At 37.7% G+C, this 19,294-nt stretch overlaps 1 protein-coding gene across 1 annotated transcript in view; it reads left to right on the top strand.

The window, feature by feature from the left end:
• Positions 1-19,009, top strand: part of CRLF3 (cytokine receptor like factor 3) — a 40,782-nt gene extending 21,773 nt beyond the window's left edge. Inside the window, exons 4-8 of the mRNA XM_001368313.4 lie at positions 499-676; positions 1,754-1,976; positions 2,759-2,891; positions 16,435-16,547; positions 17,491-19,009. Coding sequence (XP_001368350.1) covers positions 499-676; positions 1,754-1,976; positions 2,759-2,891; positions 16,435-16,547; positions 17,491-17,747 — 904 coding nt within the window. The 3' untranslated portion in view covers positions 17,748-19,009. The remainder of the gene's footprint in view (positions 1-498; positions 677-1,753; positions 1,977-2,758; positions 2,892-16,434; positions 16,548-17,490) is intronic.
• Positions 19,010-19,294: the final 285 nt, after the last annotated feature.

Genomic DNA, 19,294 nt, shown 5'->3' on the forward strand with positions numbered 1-19,294 from the left:
AAAACGTTCCTTAGATAGAGAGGCTAATCTTTGCAAATTTGACAGTTGAGACTACCAATTTTCTTTAAACTCTGTGGTTATATTTCCTTATGGTTGTAAAATGGGAAGAAAATCTTTGTAACATCTTGCATAACTCCTGCTGCTAGAAACTTTCCTGGGCTTCAGTACTCTTCTGAGTTTCAACAGCATGTAAGTAATATAGAATTTGGAGCAACTAACTATTCCCTCAATTTATTTTCCTCTAGTTTCAATATTTTTTTAAAAGTCCTTACTTTTGTCTAAGTATCAGTTCTTAGACAGAAGAGTGGCAAGAGCTAGGCAATTGGAGTTAAGTGACTTGCCCAGGGCCATACAGCTAGGAAATGTCTAAGGTCAGATTTGAACACAGATCATCCTGACTCCAGGCCTGAATCTATCCCCTGAGCCATTTAACTGCCTGTCCCTCCAGTCTCTATATTTTTAAATATTGAACAATAAGCATTAACATTGTTTCTCCAGCTTGCCAGAAGTGCCTCTGCTAGTTGATGTGCCGTGTTTATCTGCTCAGTTGGATGACTCAATTCTCACTATAGTCAAGGATCAGATTTTCAATCATGGCACAGTTGCATCTCGGCCACCAGTACAGATTGAAGAGCTCATAGAGAAGCCTGGAGGTATTATAGTACGATGGTGTAAGGTGAGCTATTCAGTGTGAGAAATTTGCTTTAAAATGTTTGTCTGAAAAGTTGATGTCTTGTTTTTTATCTCATGTTTAGGGCTTCAGCATATTTTCCAATTTTCTCAAAATAAAAATCCCATTATCATGAAAATATAGTAAAAGGAAATTTGGATTGAGATAGCTATTCTAAATAGTTTTGAAAAGGGCCTTTCTTAGTTCCTTCACATCTTTCCCATCACCAGTTTTTCAGCTTAGCTTTGTAGTGGGTTTGAGATCTGCTACAGATGTGTTAAAGAGAAAAGCCAGAAGATATTACTGAAAACTAGCTGGCCTGCCTCCATATGTGATCACTACTGTTCTCTTAAAATACTTCTAAAATAAGATTCATAAATAATATTTTTTATTTCAGTACTTCTCTCTGAAAATGTTCTCATTAACTTGCAGGATGTGTAAAGTTTAATCTCTTGAGTCTAGCAACTATTGACAAATATATTACTTATAGATCGCTACCCAATTTGTAAAAATATTATTTCTAAATATGATAAATCTTAATTTTTAAAATGAAATAATGATGCAGAAGAGAGCACTAATGTTAGTAATGTTCAAATAAAATAGGTATTGGTAATCTCTACTCAATGAAATATAAGTCCTTGTTCCATATTTTGTACAGAGGTAGCTGTAGAGAGGGGACAATTGATATGTGCAGTCTTTTGTCTCTAGCATTATATTTTTTACCCAGTAATCTCTTATGTAGTTGCTTTCCAGAGTTGTATTTTGATACCATGCTTCCAAAAAAGCAAAATTATTCATCTTCCATGGAAACTACAAATTATTCAATTCAACAGACGTTATTAGTCACATATGTGCCAGAGAGGGAAAATGACATATTGTAGTCCTTAATCCCAAGGAATTTATAGTGTCATTGTCTTTCACTCTCAAGTATAGCAAATGTTTAATTTGAATTTGCTGTTTGTTGTCCTAAGGAAAGGAAAAGAGAACCCTAGTTCATAGGCACTTCTCTTCAGGCTTCTGAGTGATGTTATTGAAGGAAATTTTCCTTTGGTCATTTGGCTAATGTTAAACTTTTCTCTGCAGGTTGATGATGACTTTACAGCCCAAGATTATAGACTCCAGTTCCGTAAGAGTACTTCAAACCATTTTGAAGACGTATACGTTGGTTCTGAAACCGAGTTCATAGTATTACATATAGACCCCAATGTTGACTATCAATTCAGAGTTTGCGCTCGAGGGGATGGTCGGCAGGAGTGGAGTCCTTGGAGTGTTCCACAGATAGGCCATTCTACATTGGTACCTCACGGTATGCCACTTCTTTCTATAGCACTATTCTGTAGGTGAAAATATTACATTTTATACTTTTAGCTCCTCAGATACAAACAATTACTTGAGATGGATCTTGACTTAGACATTAGAGCATGATAGTCAATGTAACTTCACAAGTCTATTACTTTCTAACTTTATGACCATTGAGAAAGATTCTTTGCACTCTTGATGCCTTGTTTTAGAATAAAAACTAGCATTTATACTTTAGTTTGCAAAGTGCTTCACATATATTATCTCCATTTGGTTTTATGACCAGAGATCTAGGATAAGACTAGACAGGTCTATGGAAATTGATCTAAATGAGATGATTTCTTGCCTGTTGACTTGTGTGAAGAGTTAAACAAGTCTGTGGAAAGAGTTTTCCTTGAAAATTTTGAAACTGACCCTGCTGTTTTAGCAAAAATAAGACCCAGTTGTGTTTTGGATTAGTTCTAAATTAGATTGGAATATAATTTACTCAGATAAATTAGATCAGAATAAACCCAGAATAAACTTGATCATGTTGGTATTAGGGAGAAAATAGCATTAGCTAGATATAGGACTTGAGCATCATGACTTTATTTTAAACACTGGCACCTCACAACTAGGTAGGACTAGATTAATAGCTTTCTTAACTGAGGTATAACTATCAAATTGTAACTGATCATGTATATCAGATCTACAATATTGATTCTTGTCCATCCATAACTGACTCAGATGTGTATAGTAAGAATGCTCCAGATGATTCTATTCATTTTTCATATTTTTGCCTCCAAAAAGAATGGACAGCTGGCTTTGAGGGATACAGCCTGAGCAGTCGAAGAAATATAGCACTCAGGAATGATTCCCAGGCAACAGGTGTTCTTTACTCCAGTGCTCCAACCTATTTCTGTGGGCAGACATTAACGTTCAGGCAAGTAGATGCTGGAAAATATGTGTTGTGCATTTAGTAAATTTATTTCTTTGAATATCTTTAGCCTTCTTCAGAAATGGGACATTAAAATTTTAGAGAAAGTTCGTTGGCTCTGGGTTTCTTGGGTATTTTCTTTAGGATGGTAAATAGAAAATTGGCAGGTTGGTGGTGAAACTGATGCTACTGCCAACTATTATTGATCATAATGAAAAAGCAAACACAGTAATAGTATTACAGATCAGGATGTCAAAGAATGTTTTATCCCAAGTTTTGTGTATCATTTGTGTATGTGTGTAAGAGATTAGCAAGGTAAAATTACTGTTTATAGTTGTACTTTTCTCTCAAAATCAAATTATTAACTCTCTATTTTATATCCCCCAATTCCTATTGTTTTCCTATATTTTAGTTTGTTTATTTCTGTTTTTATCACATCTCATTGGTGAATCCTAAGGTCACATTTCTAAATTAGTATTCTTAAAACTGAAACTTTATTGAGAGAAGGAAAGATTTACCTCATTTTTATTTCTTGTATTTTTTTGTGGGGGGGCTATATTTTAGTCTAGCAAGGCAATTCCTTCTGTAAATTTCAGATCCTAAAAGGATAAGGTTTCATTTTCAAATATGGCCCCATGTTAGCTATTTTATCATGTATTCCATATCTGCTATAAACACTACTCTCTGTTCCTTGTTATATAAGATAGGGTGGTGACATCTGAAGATTTTTTGAAACCAGTAACTTCTTCCTCTTCCCTAGCCAAATTTTTTGAGCCATTAATAAGTATCCAGGTTTCTGGAGACCTACTCCAGAAAGTGGCAATAGCCCTGAAACTTAACAACCCTAAAATGGGTGATTAAAAAAAATTCTAATAAATCTCTGTGGAGAAAAAGTACACGAACAATAAGGGAAAATGAAGCTGTTTCTTTGTAGTCCTCCAATGTCTGGACCAAGTCAACAATAGATATTGAATAGGTATTACCTTGAGAATTGTAATGAAACTTAAAAGTGTTACAAATGAACATGACAATAAAATCTATTGTGTGTCTCTTAGCCAGACCTTTTGTCCTAAGATAAATAGTAAGAAGAAACATCTGGTTGTAGAGAAGTTGAAGCAAGATGCTAATTTGGCACTGATACTGAGCCTTAGCTCCCATCATCATAGTTGTCCAAATTAAAGTTATGTATTTCAAAAGCCACCACAAATAAAAATGAAGGCTCTCTGAAAGGCTCTAAGAAACCTTCAAGTCCTACTAAAATAAAGCCTCAGCCAGTAGATGCACAGCCTCATTGAAAGCTATAAAAGATGATAGAACAATATGGTACTATTTCCTCTCAACCTGATAATACTGTTTCTTTCCAGAATAAATTAGTCTTTCAGCTTCCTATAAAAAGCATGTAGATTCTATCCTGAACAAAGGGAAAGAAATCTTTAATGTTACCATATGAAGGGATCCTTTTAAGAAGGGATTATCACTATTAAAGCCAGTTCTGACAAATGTCAAAATAAAGCTTTCTTGTAGTGTAAAGGAAAATTAAGCACCATCCAGAAATACGTCATTGGGAACTGTAGTCCCAATGTAATGTTTCTGAAGTCATGTTTACTTTAATTCTCAGGACAAGTTCAGAAAGAACTCCACAACTTTTGAGAAAACAAGACATGACACACTCTTAAGAAAAGCATCTATAAAACAGTAGAATATCTATATATACTAACCAAAGAGTTTCTGGAGGAGAAAAGTTCTTTTGTCGTTCCCCCAGGCAAAAGATAATAAAAGTCTCATCTCTGCTTTGTCTGCTCATCGTAAGCTAGAATTGCCAAAAGAAAAACCATTTGTGTCCTACAGTGAAATATGACCATTGCAGAAGATAAGCAGAGATTGTTCATTGATCAAGTTGTTAGAAAATTCATTTCTGAATGTTTGAAGTTAATTAAAAGGGACATCCAAGGAAAGGGTGCTTAAAACATTGAAATAACTAACTAAAAATATTCCACATGCCAAAAAAAATTGTCAACTGTTGTGTATGCCTTTCATGCCTTGAACCAATTGCAAGCCTTATTGGAAATATCATTCCAATATATGAGAAAGGCATTCTAGTAGGAGTTCAGTCTGATAAAGATGCAGCACATACCCGGGGGGAGCTGGGAGCCTTCCTTCCTGTAGTCTTCATTGCTAGCTATTCAGAGCCTCTCCCTAGTTTAGGTGCTACCTCCTCCATAATCCTATTCACTACCAGTAGCAGCTGGAAGCAGTTTGTCTCTGTCCCAAATTTTTTAGGCCACTTCATTTGGGAATCTTTTATTTGTTGTTGTTGTTGTTGAATTATTTTAGTCATGTTTGACTCTTTATGATCTCATTTACGGATTTCTTGGCAAAGATCCTGGAATGATTTGCCATTTTCTTCTCTAGCTTATTTGACAGATGAAGAAACTGAGGTATACAGAGTTAAGTGATTTGCCCAGGTCATACAGCTAGGCTGGATTTGAACTCATCTTCTTGATTCTAGGCCTGGTACTTTATCCATTTCTATCTAGCCATTTAGCTGCCTTTGAATTTACCAAACTCACATTTGTCTTACACTTAGTTGCCCATATTTCTTATTTTTCCTCTGAAGTTACAAATAGAGATATTGTGTCTCATTTTGTTTGCATTGCTAACCTAACAGTGTCTTGCACCCATGTACTAAATAAATAAATGGTTTTTAAAAATTGAATTACAAGACAGTGGGGGTAATGGATGCTCTTTTATTTATTATTCACTGATTGGTTATGTTTTGAAGCTAATTTATTTTAATTCCCTCAGCCAGGTATTTACCTGTTAAACTTTCTATTCCTAATTGTGGAATGAATGCATTTGTCCCTTGTAAAGTAAGTTTCAGTGAAGGCAGGTGCCGCTGAAGTCGTGTTGGGTCTGTGTCATTACTAAACTTGACTTAATCTTGGAGGCAGAATGGAGTAAAGTACGACCAGTGTGCCACGAACAGTCTTTCTCTTTAGACATTCCCCCATCCCAATATTTCCCTGGGGAATATCAGCTAGGAATGTGGACACTACTCAAGGCTGTATCTGCTGGAAATAGGGATCCTGTGTCTCTGGCACCTTCTATTACCTGGTGCCTGCAGCTCATTGATTCCGAGTTGAGATGGACATTCAGAGTGATCTCATCCAGTCCTCTCATTTTCTAAGTGAGGAGGAGGTGGAGACTCACAGACATTAAGTGACCCTCCCAAGTTCACTAAGGTAAGTGTAAGTGGCAGAGTAAGTGGCAGAGCTGGGATTTGAACCAAAGACCTGTTGTTTCGATCCCAGTGCTCTTATCCTCTTATCCTCAGCTCCCCATTGCAGGCTTGCCTCCAAACCTCTCCCTGACCCAACCCAGATGAGGCCCATTTACCCCCAATGGTAACCTTGCTCTTGCTCTCTGTTCTGGCATTTCCAGATGACTGTTTGTGTTCGCCAGCACATTTGATCTTATTTCAGTTAGTAATTTAATTATTTTTCATGGTGTGGAAGCTTTTGCGTTTGAAATGCATCCCTTCCTACATTATTTCAGTTCTAGTTGTTTTTGACAGAGCAGGTGATTGACTGAATTCTCTTAGTTGATAGAGATTTTATTAGAGAACCTCTTCTGTTCTTGAGTGTTTGATATAAGAGTTAATGCTTATATGAAATCCCAAACTTGACATTATTAGGAAGGGATTTACCCTGCAATACCGTGTTCATTCCTTTGACTGGGGTTGTGGTGGGGGTAGACGAGGCTTTAGTCCAGTCCTCTCATGTACACAGGAGGGAATAAGTTCAGTTAGCTGCAGTGTCTTGATTTATTGGTCACAGTTAAACCGATAGTGATAGATGCATAATTGGGTGTCGCTTCTAGCACTTGTAAGAAAAGCTAACAGAGCACTTTAAAGTTGGCAAAACACTTCTCATGGGTTACCTCACTGGATCTCACAACAACCCTCGCAGTCAAATGCTAATATGATCCCTATTTTATGTCCAGCTAACATTGACTAAGTGCCTATAAGAAGTAAAGGACACAAATAGGAAGACATGGGTTTTTTCTCCCTCAATATGTTTCTAGTCTGCTAAGTGAATGAGCCCTGAACACCTCAATAATGCCAATTAAAAGGAAATCAATAAAGACTGGGATCAGTCATGCAGAGAGGAGCAGGTCTAGTTTGAATAACCAGGTGATGTTTTTGTGGAGGACACGCCCCCTGAGCTGGGTCTCGAAAGGAGGAAGGATTTGGATAGATGGGATTGTAAAGGAAAAACCTTGGGGGGGTACCGCCTGCACAGATCCAGAGAGAACAGCTGTGCCATGAAGGAAGGGCGCCCCCTGATGGCGATGGAACTGGGCTGGGTTTCCTACAGGAAGCAAGCTGCCACTGAGCAGTCAAGAGACTTCATGAATCAGATATGTACATTAGCAAGAGCTTGTTGGCAGATCAAGGACACAAGTAATACCCAATGAAAGTGCGCATTGGCTGCGGGAAGAGTGGAAGGAGGGGAGGGAGGGAAATAATGTGATTATTGTAACCAAGGAATAATGTTCTAAATTGACTAAATAAACTTATTCAAATAAATTTAAAAAAAGAGCTTGTTGGCAGTGGTGTGGAGGATGAATTGGAGCTAGGAGAACCCACACCATCCAGGAGACTGTTAGAGGGAGGAGGCCTGAGAAGATAGGATGAAGGTTGGAGGCGAGCCCCAGGATTCGAGAGAAAGAGGTGAGGTTAGAAGTATGAGACAATGGAACCCATCAGATGTTTGTCAGGGAGGATCAGGAGTCAGATGCTGATTGCAGGGTTTTGAGTTTAATTAACCAGAATAGTGTTGCTGTCAGCCAACTTAGGGAAATTCTTATGAGGGGCAGATTTTCATTGTAGATGAGTGAAGTTTTAGGCATGTTGAGCTTTAAGTGTTAGCACAGCAGCTAGGAGGTCTGGCAGGCATTTTGAAATTTGAGATGATCTCCAGGGATAGTAGGGGTATAGAGTAGCTTTAGTAATCATCTTTGTAGAATACGTAGAGCCGAAGGGAAATCAAAATATGATTGCTAAGGAAGAGAAGAGAGATAAGAGAAAGGGACAGAAGGGTTGGAATCTCAGAATATTAGGAATAGAAGAGCTATGTCATCCATCCCCTCTACAGCCCTTCCAGCCTTTGAAGATGTTTCATAAAAGGAAAACTACTGTCTCCCAAGGCATTTAATTAAGGTTAATCAGTCAATTTTTGCCATTTTATTTTATTTATTTTTCTTCAATTACATGTAAAAAGTTTCTAGTATTTTTCAAAGAATATTGAGTCTTGAATTCTGTCCTTCCCTTCCCACCACTCCAAATCCCCTCTTGAGATGGTAATCTTATATAAATTTTACATGTGCAATCATGTAAAACATTTTCCATATGAATCCTTTTGTGGAAGGAAGCACGAATAAAAAATATTAAGGAAAATAAAAAATGTTTGCTGTTAGCTGGATTCAGATTCTATCAGTTCCTTTTCTTTGGAAGGAGATGACGTTTTTTATGAGTCCTTTGGGATAGTTTTAGATCCTTGTATTGCTGAGAATAGCAAAATTACTCAGTTGTTCATTATGCAGTATTCTGATCACAGTATACAGTATTCTCCTGGTTCTGTTTACTTCACTCTTCTTCAGTTCCTGTCTTTCCAAGTTTTTCTGAGCTTCTCCTGCTTGTCATCTCTTATAGCACAATAGTATTCCATTACAATCATATACTATAATTTATTCAGCCATTACACAGTTGATGGATATTCTCTCACTTTCCAGTTCTTTGCTCCACCCCAAAAAAGAACTTTAAAAAATGTTTTTGTGCATATAGGTCCTTCCTCCCCCCACCCTTTTTTCTTATCTCTTTGGAATATGAACTTAGTAATAATATTGCTGGGTCAAAGGGCATGTCCTGTTTTATAGCCCATGGGGTATAGGTTAAAAATTGCTCTCTAGGATGATTGAATCAGTTCACAACTCCCATAACAGTGCATTCGTGTCCCATCTTTCCCACATCCCCTCCAAATTTTGTGTTTCTCTAATTAATAGTTATTTAGAGCATTTTTTGCATAACTATAAAGAGCTTTAATTACTTTGAGAACTGCCTGTTCAAAACCTTTGACCATTTAGCAATTAGGGAATGACTTGTATTCTTATGTATTCTACTCATTTCTCTATGTATTTGAGAAATGAGGCCTTTATTAGAGACTTATAAAAAAAATTGTACCATTATGATTGTTGTGTATTACTCTCTAGCCTATTTCTGTTTAGTTTTTTACCTCCCCTCCCGCAATTTGCCCTCTTTTTCTATCAGCCTCATCCCACTTCTCTTCTTGCCTTCCCCTCCTATTTTTCCTATATGATATACCCATCTATACCCTATTGATTGTGTGTATGTTCTTCCCTCTCTGAGGGAAATTTCAATTTTGTCTTATCGGTGGAGACTTCAAAATCTTGGCACCACTTCCATATATCTCCCTAGTCTTTTCACTTCTCTTTGCCTCCTATTGGTCTTGCCGATGTTTTTTTTCTTAACCCTGCCTTGTCCCATCAGTCATTTCTTATCACAATCATATGACACAACTTATTCAGCTATTCCCCAGTTGATGAGTGTCCCCTCCATTTCCAATTCTTTGCCACCACAAAAAGAGCTACTGTTAATATCCTTGCATATAGAGAGGTCTCTTTCCTATTTCTCTGATCTCTTCAGGAAAAAGACCCAGTAGTGGTGTTGCTGGATCACAGGGTTTGCTTGGTTCCAAACGGTTGTCCAGAATGGATCAGGTCACTACTTCACCAACATTACCTTAATGGGTCTATTTTCCATTTTCCCCTCCAGAATTTGTCTTTTCTGATAGGTGTGAGATTATACCTTAGAGTTATTTTCATTTGTCTTTCTCTCATAAAGAATTAGTGATTTAGAGCATTTTTTATATGACTATAGATAGCTTTGATTTTTTCTTCTGAAAACTGCCTGTTCAGATCCTTTGACCATTTATCGATTGGAGAATGGTTTTTATTTTAATAAATTTGACTCAGTTCTATACTCTCTCTCTCTCTGTCTCTCTCTCTGTCTCTCTATCTACCTCTCAATATATATATATATATATATATATATATATATATATATATATATGAAACAAGGCCTTTATAAGAGAAATTTGCCATAAAATTTTTTGATGTTCATTGTCTGTGGTATCTTTAACAAAATCTACTCCTCTGATTATATCTTTCAATTAGATCTAATTCTGCTTTTGCTTACTCTGAGATCATGATTGCTACCCCCGCTCCTTCTCTTCAACTAAAGCATAATGCTCCAGCCCTGTGTTTTTCTGTCCCAAGTGTCTCTTGTGCACAACATATTGTTAGAGTCTAACTTCCCATCCATTCTGCTCTCTGCTTCTGGTCTATGGGTTAGCTCATGCCATTCATGTTCACAGTTATGATCACTAACTGTGCTTCTCCCTCCATCTCATTTTCTTCTGTTTCTTCTATTTTTATCTTGTCCCTCTTTGTCCATTTTGCCTGATCGCTGTCTCCCCTGACACACCCTTCCTCTTGCTACCTCCCACCCACCCCCACCCCCCATCTCTTATCTCCTTCCTGGCCTATCTCCCTCTTGGATGAGATAGATGTCTATGTTTATAGAGATTCTTTCCTCTTTGAACCAATTCCAATTAGAGTGAGGTTCAAGCATTGCCTGCCACTTCCCCCTGCCATTTTCCCCTCCATCATAAAAGCTCTGCCCTGTATACCTTCTTTATATGAGAAAATCTTCTCCATTCTGCCTCTCCCCTCCACTTTCTTTCAGCACATCACTCTTTCTCACCCATACCTTCTTTTGGATATCACCCCAATATAATCAGCTCATGCCCATCTATATAGACTCCTTCTTATAACCCTAATGATAAAGGTCTTAGGAGTTCTATGTATTAACTTTCCATATAGAAATGCAAACACTGGGGGCAGCTGGGTAGCTCAGTGGATTGAGAGTCAGGCCTAGAGATGGGAGGTCCTAGGTTCAAATCTGGCCTCAGACACTTCCTAACTGTGTGACCCTGGGCAAGTCACTTGACCCCCATTGCCTAGCCCTTACCACTGTTCTGCCTTGGAGCCAATACACAGTATTGACTCCAAGACGGAGGGTAAGGGTTTAAAAAAAAAGAAAGAAAGAAATGCAAACATTTCAACTCCAATAGGTCCTTTATGATTACTCTTTCATGTTTACTTTTTATGCTTTTCTTGACTCTTCTGTTTGAATACTGAATTTTCCATTCCTCTCTTTTTTTTTTATCAAGTATGCTTGGAAATACTTAAATACCTAATTTTTTTCCTATCCGAAGGATTATACTCAGTTTTGCTGGATAGTGCTCAACAAAGCATTTTTTTTTTAAACCTCACCTTCTGTCTTAGAATCATTACTGTGTATTGTATATCTAAGGCAAAAGAGCAGTAAGGGCTAGACAATGGGGGTTAAGTGACTTGCCCAGGGTCGCACAGTTAGGAAGTGTCTGAGGTCAAATTTGAACCCAGGACCTCCCATCTCTAGATCTCACTCTCACTTCCCTGAGCCCCTCAGTGAAAACAAACCCAATTGACTAAGCCAATTCCTTTACAGAAAGGACTCATTTTAGGATCATTTGCTGTTTTGAGTTGGCTTTGGTAATGGGGAGAGGACATTTTCCTTTGTCTGAATGTGTAGTCAGCCTATCCCTTTGGGTGCTCCTCAGTCTTCCTTCTCACTTCTCTTCTCCTCCTTATAATAGGACTATAGGCTGTAACAGAGGCAGAATTAGGAGGGGGGGGGAGACATAAGAGGTGAAGTCAGAAGATCCAGCTTAACCCTCCAAGCTTGTGTCTTATTTATCATGTGACCATGAGCAAGGTCGGTAATCAGCCTGTATCTGTTATGGGTCTGTGATAGCAGTGAGACACAAAACCAAAAATGAAATGATTCCTGGTCTCAGGGAGCTTATATTCTATTCAGGAAGCCGGTCTGTGCAATCCAGACTAAAGGAGGTAGGTAGTTTAATGAGGGTGAAAGTATGGAGAGATTCAGATGAGTCTTACTGGGAATAGTATGTCATAAATCCAGGGTGTTCATGAAAATCCATAACTATCACCTGCTCTCAACTTGCAACTGTTTATATTATGTCTTATAATCGGAGCAAACTAACAGAATTTATGAAGTATTAGGAAGGCTGTCTAATAATGAAAGTAGAGAAAAGCCAGGCCCTGAGCAATTTTCAAGAAACAGTGCTGTTGCTTGAAATATCCCATTTCTTCCTGAAAAGATACAGTAGGAGGAGAACCTAGCTTCAAGTCCCAGACCTACGATCTATTACTTTATTACTCTTTGGCTAATCATTTTTCCTTTTGGGACCTCCATGTCTCTCAATTGAAGTAAGGGAGTTGAAATAGGTGATCTGTAAGGTCTCTCCCAGGCCCAAATTCCATGAGTCAGAATTAATTTGAAATAATCATTTAGTAACTTGTTGATTACTAGGTGCATTCATTCTCTGCAACTTTTTATTTGTAAACACATTCATTAGACTTGAAATAATAAATAGATCCAATCAGAGTTGAGTTTATGGCAGATGGTATGGTTAAAGCTCACAGAGAGGCTTACTGGTCTAATGATTTTCATGGTGAAAAGATTAGTGATGCGGAGCTTGAAGTCCACAGGGGTTCCTGCCTTTGTTATCATTGTGGTTCCTCAAAGGATTAGAAAGCCTAAAAACATATAACATGGTTCCACTCTTGAATCTTAATGTGGATCTGGATGGGACTAACCTAATTCTAAAACATTTACCCTAAAGCAGCCCCAAGTGGAATTTATTTGGAAAGATATTCATTGTTATTTTGTGGAGGAGTATGAATGGGGATAAAAACCATCAGATTGCATGGAAGAAACTAGAGAGGCCATATAGTCAAATTGAAAACCTAAACATCCCTTTTATACCATACTTGACATGCCTCAGCGTCCAACTTTTGTTTGAAGACTTCATAGAGTGGGAACATGATACTTCTTAAAGTAGTTCATTTTACTTTAGTAGAATTTTTTAAGTGATAGATTTTCCTTACATCAAACCTAAATTTACTTCTGCTACTTCTACTCATTGTGCCTAGTTCTGCCTTTTTGTGCCAATTAGAAGAAATTTAGTCCACCTTTAATGCTCTAGCACTTCAAATAGTAGACTGCAGCTGCCATCTTGCCTTGTACATCTTCTCCTTTCCTTCTTTTTCTTTCTTTCTTCCTTCCTAAGCCCTTTCCTTTTGTCTTAGTATCAGTTAAGACAGAAGAGCAACAAGGGCTAGACAATTGGGCTTATGTGACTTGCCCAGGGTCACCCAACAAGGAAGTCAGATTTGAATCTAGGTCCTCTTAACTGTAGGCCTGCTTCTCTATCCCCGGATACACCTAGCTTCCCCTACTTTAGTCCTTTCAAATGATCCTCACATGGTGTGACCCTTCACCATCGTCTTCAGTTCTCCACAATCTTTGAAAGTTCATTGACTACTCAGCAATCACATCTCTACCTCTTAGAGTACTGTGGGATGTAATTTGGCCAGACCAAGAAACTTGAACTCAAAGGCAATTAGTTAGGTGCTCTCTTTCTGGTGCTCACTAGTTAGTCATCTTAGATTTTAGCTCCCAATAAGCCATTTTCCCATTGTCCTTTGCAGTCCAAAATCATTCTTCTTTCCAGAGAAAACAGAAGTAAAATGGGCTAGACAGCCCTGCCTCCCTACTGTCATATGTTCCCCATACTTATTTTGAGTCTATACTTTTCTTACTGTAAATACTTTTTTTTACTGATTTTGTGAATACTGAGATAAAATTCTGTAATTCTGCAAACATTGTTTAAGAATCTATTAGATGCAAAGCTCTCTATTGGTCACTGGGAATACAGTGACTAAAGCAGAAATGTCCCTGCCTCTAGGAGCAAGGACTCCTTCTGGAAGCAACATGTACACATATACATCAGTACTATTTTGTACTTTAGTTATTTTAGTAAGTAATTTGGTTGAGGTGAGATGAGAGAGGAATTAACAGCTGCAGGAATCAGAAAAGACCTCTTATGGGAGAACCGGGAGCAGAGTTGGATGGGCAAGTAGTGTTTCCAAGAGGCAGGAGAGAAAAGTAAAGCTATGATGATGAGATGGAATATACAATAAGCAGAACCAAGAAACAATATACACAATGACTTACAGCCAAGTCATGAACAGAACATTCAAAGGAAGGTCACCCATCTTTGGTTCCAAGGCAGAAGAGTAGTAAAGGCTAAGCAATGGGGGTTAAGTGATTTGCCCAGGGTCACACAGCCAGCAAGTGTCTGAGGTCAAACTTGAACCCAAGACCTCCTGTCTCTGAGCCTGGTTCTCAGTCCACTGAGCCACCCAGCTGTCCCCTGGCTGACCATCTTTGGAATGACCAAAAAGCTTCACTTCTCACTTCTTCAGTAGCCTTGTTCTCATCTTCTTGCCCCTCAGTCTTTCCCCTTTCAACTTTTCCCACTTGATATTCCTAAGACCTTCCTTTGGGAAGCTGTTCCTCAGGCAGCACCAGGTCTTTTTGGTCTCCTGCATCTGACAGAGTATACAAGCTTCTGCCATAGGCATCCTTGTCTCTCTGCTGTGGGGAGGAAAGCATGTTCACTGCCCCAAAGGCCATGATTGGGTTCTCAGGTAAGCAGTTTGGCTTTTTAGTGGTAGAGTTTTTTCCTTGATATTGTTGAGGCCACCTTATACCTATGTTTTCACACAGTTGATATAGATTTTTCCACATTTCTCTGAATTTCCTACATTTGTCATTTAAGTGCCTGGAAAAAAAAAAACAGATGGGCAAAAATGTATGCACTATGAGGAGGCTAGAAATTCAGAACCCTTGGTGCAGAGCTCTTCCTCAGCTGCTGCCAACATCAACCCAGAAATGATCCAACCTTTTCGGTGTCCTGGGTAACCTCCTTAAAAGTAGGAACTTGGTTTCAGAGACCTTGTTAATCAATGTATCGGGCTGCTGCTCTAACTACATGAAATGGGGGCTAGCTGAAAAGCAATAGAAATAAAAATAGATTTTTTCCTGTTCTTTGACTACTGTTCAAGTGTCCATTTCCTTCCCAGGAAGTCTTATTTACTTAAGAAAAAAATTAATCAATCTGGCCTCAGACACTTCCTAGCTGTGTGACCCTAGGCAAGTCACTTAACCCGAATTGCCTAGCCCTTACTGCCCTTCTGCCTTAGAATCAAAAACAGTCTTGATTCTAAAGTGGAAAGTAAGGGTTTAAAAAAAAAAGAACTTAAAAAAAAGAAGAAAAGCCTATAAGATGCATTTCTACTAACTTGAATATAAACAGAATTTCTGTAAATTACGTTTTTTAATATGCATTAAGAAAATTCATCAATTTAAAAGTAACCTCTGAATTTGTTCATGCATAATCACAACATAGATTGGTGAATTTGGTTGTTTTTTTTTAATGTCACTTTTTCTAACCTAACTTGTCCCATGGTCATTTGCTCTTTGTAAAATGTTTTTTTTTCTTCAAACTTCTGTATCTGTTGTCAAAACAATATAATATTTGTTTATTTTTTTAAATTCTGCATTTTAGAAACATTAACTTTTTACTGTTAAAAGTTAAACATCTTGGAAACTCATACAAATTAAATTCAAATAAAGACTGAGAAAAATACTATCTTCATACTAAAACATTTAAAGGAAATGAGGATATTTTGGTTTCCTGTAACATATTGTGTTTCTGTTCAGAGACAATTCTCAAATAAAAATACTAAGTACTGAGGATGCTTATAGCTAAAGAACTTTCTTCTCCAAGGATTTATCACTATTTTGAGGATTCCCCCCCCTATATTTTGTTGTACTTTGTTATTGAGCCTTAGGATTCTGCTTGAAAATGCTAGATTCCTTCTAATGTCCTTAGATATCTAAAATAGAAACACTACCCTCCAAATAATTAAATTATTGCCTTGGGTGAAGAAAAACATCCCAGAAATTTAATTTACTCCTTAAATTACACTCTCCTCTCCCTCTGCCTGTCATGATGGTTGAAGTGTTGTCCATTAACAAAACCCTCCTAAGGACAACCTACAGTTTCATGTTAATCTTTCAGCTTGCAAGTAACGATACGCTTTCCTGAAATGTGAGGGGAATGACCTGCTGCTTCACATTTAAGCTGACTGTCAGGCATGAGGCTGGGTGATAGACAAGTGGGAGCCAGTCTGGCGCTAAAGCAGAAACAAAGGCTCCTGGGCGTGACGGAGGGGGGTCTCCAGCAGACCTGTCAGAAGTCATGTTTCTGGCTCACAGGCTTCACATGGCCTGTGAAGTTTGGGTGAGGAAATAACCACAACTTGCATGACTGTAGTAAGTCTTAGACTGAGTACAAAATAGAAGTTTGTACATTTGGAAAGGGAAAATGTCCCAGGGGGATTTCTCTCTATATTTTAGAATAAGAGGCCACTGGATTACTATAGGTTCATTTCCTTTTTTAATTGATTAACTTGCACATTTTTCCTACAGAGTTGAAACTGTTGGCCAGCCAGATAAGCGAGACAGTATAGGAGTTTGTGTAGAAAAACAAAATGGATATGACTCCCTACAACGAGATCAAGCAGTGTGTATTGGTACAAATGGTAAGAAATAACTTAGGTTTTAACTGTCTATATAAAATACTCCAATTAACAAGTTATTCTTACGTAAGTGCATGTCTAGTAAGAGATCTATTTGTATCCATCTATCTAAATTTCTATCTTTTTCTCTATCTAGATAAACATTTATTGTAGTGGGAGAAGAGACATTAGTTATCTCATTTAATCTCCAATTTTATATATATGATTTTGTAATCTTTTAGCTAATGTCACACCCCTAGTTAATGGTTGATCCAGGACTCGCTCAGGTCAGGGAGTCAATGAGATAAAATGGAAATTTGAGTTGAATATCTCCATTCAGGTCCTCCCCACTTAACCAGTTCTATGATGTGGGGCTTTCTTTTTTTTTTTCCCAGCCTTTAAAAGGAGATTGTACCTAGGTACAAGGCAAGGCTTTTTAGCCAGGGTCTATGAATGTGGTGTTATTTTAAATAATTTCAGTGTAGTTCCTTTCTTTTGTAATCTGGTGTATTTTATTTAAAATTTAAAAACATTCTGAGAAGGGGGGGAGAATGGAAAAAGAAGTTCCATATGCCTCACTAGAATGCTAGAGATCCATGACACAAAAAAGGTTAAGAACTCCTGACCTAGCCAGCCCTTCCTCATCCCCAGTTCATTGTTCAACTACAACCCACTGATCCCTCTGGACCAATCAGTTTTTGAATAGTTAATGTTTTTTGTGTAGTCAGACACAGCTGTCTCTCATTGTACTGGCGATGAATCATTTAGTTATGAGCTATGAAAGACTGACATTTGGAATTGTTTAAAAGAGAGAATTAATTTGTTAGAATAATGAATATTCTTAACCAAAGTAAGAATTGGGCCAGTCACAGGATCCCAGCCCTAGTGGTTTCTAGGAGACATTGAGGCCGTTCCTCTTTGTCCGGCTTCAACGTCCACACAAACTGACCCTCTCTTTCTGTTTCAGGTGCAGTTTTTGTAAATGGGAAAGAGATGACAAACCAGTTGCCTGCGGTTACTTCTGGGTCCACTGTCACGTTTGACATGGAAGCTGTGACGCTGGTCACTACGGCTAATAATGATGCTGGGAACTTTAAACTGAGAGTAACTATTAGCTCGAATAACAGGGAAGTGGTTTTTGACTGGCTACTTGATCAAGCCTATGTTTCTCTTTACTTTGGATGTTCGTTTTTTTACCCTGGTTGGAAAGTATTGGTGTTTTAGCCTTCTGATTAATTGGTATCAGGATACCCTCCGCCAAGTTTAACAAGTAACAAAGCCAGGCTCATCTCTCAGATAGGCAGTTTAGAAATCGAATGTGTTTCTAACTGGACTCATTTACAAATATATGTATTATTTGGACAAAAACATAATGCAGTCAAGTTTATTTCCAAGTATATGATAAGAAAGTCTCACATTATAAAACAGAAATGGATTTCTCAGAATAAAACGTGGAGGGGGGCAGGGGTAGGCAGGGGGTTTCTTCCAACAGTCTTTCCGTACTTATTCACTTTGTCTGGTTGTCAACCTGGAAAACCCCATTTGTACGACCTTATGATTAAGTCTTCATATTTCAAGACCAAAGTTTTATAAAAACGCTTTCAGACCTGATACAGTTGGAGTATAGGAAGAGCCATAGATGGAATGTAGGTTCCACCTTGTCTGTTACGGCTCTTATGAATTGCAAATGTGGAACATTCCAATTTTCTTTTTTTACAATGTCTTCTCTTGCTACATAGGTTTAATTTATAACCAAAAAAAAAAAAATCCAGCTTGAAATCAAGGTCTTATTTGTTCTCTTTCATTAGATTAGCTGTTCTTCACCAGTGTGCCTTGTGTGTTCAGGGATTTTAAGGACAGTATTGAATTTTTGCATTCAGTAATAATACTTGTCTTCAAAGCATTTGACTTTCTGTATTTTATTTCTGTGCCTCTAATAATCTAACCAAAGTATTTTCTCTTGCTCAAACTTTGCAGTAGAGTTTGCCGTACTCTAGAGGGTGTTCACAGGGTAAAGCTGCTTCTAGGAGTGGCACATACAGTGTTAGCCACATGACATCTCTTGGTGTGCATGTGGCGGGTGGAGCTGTGGCACGTGGTCTCTAGTGCGCCTTATCGGCTTGTTTGTCCCTCAAGGACCAACCAAACAGAAGATGATACTTGATTTTTTGGATATCTTTACATTTATGTAAAATATTTATTTTAAGGCCCTCTTCTTAAAATAATGGTCTTAAATAGCTATACCAACTTAACAAATTTTAATGTGAATTTTTTATCGGTAGAAACATGTTTGAAAAAGCAAGTTTGATATTTTTGTAAAATAATTTATTTTGGGATTTAGTTCCCTGTTTGACAATCATGACATTGTCCCTTAGATTTTTTTATATGTTAGCAGTCTTTCATTTTGGTTTGTGGTAGTTAAAAAGATGTGGCAGATGTACATGCCTTTATTAGTGCTGAATCTGAATAAAATACAGTACAAAACACGTATGCATTTCTCTTTTTTTGCAGTACTTAATGAAACTAGTTCTTGCACTATTTAATCAAAAACTTTAAACAAAACTCATTCTGTAAATTAACTTTATGGAGTTTTTTTGGCTGGGGTTGATGGGGCAAAGGGATGTTCTTAAGTATTTTTAACTTATAAAAGAAAAAATGCAAAAGTTCATTTTCAGCAAGATTCATTTTGTCTCATTTCATTCATTCAACAGACTTATTTAAGTGAATTGTGCTTAGAGAGATCTTTAGCCCAAACTAGTATAAACTCGAAA

The sequence above is a fragment of the Monodelphis domestica genome, chromosome 2 (assembly GCF_027887165.1).
Source record: "Monodelphis domestica isolate mMonDom1 chromosome 2, mMonDom1.pri, whole genome shotgun sequence".
NCBI classification, from domain to species: domain Eukaryota; kingdom Metazoa; phylum Chordata; class Mammalia; order Didelphimorphia; family Didelphidae; genus Monodelphis; species Monodelphis domestica.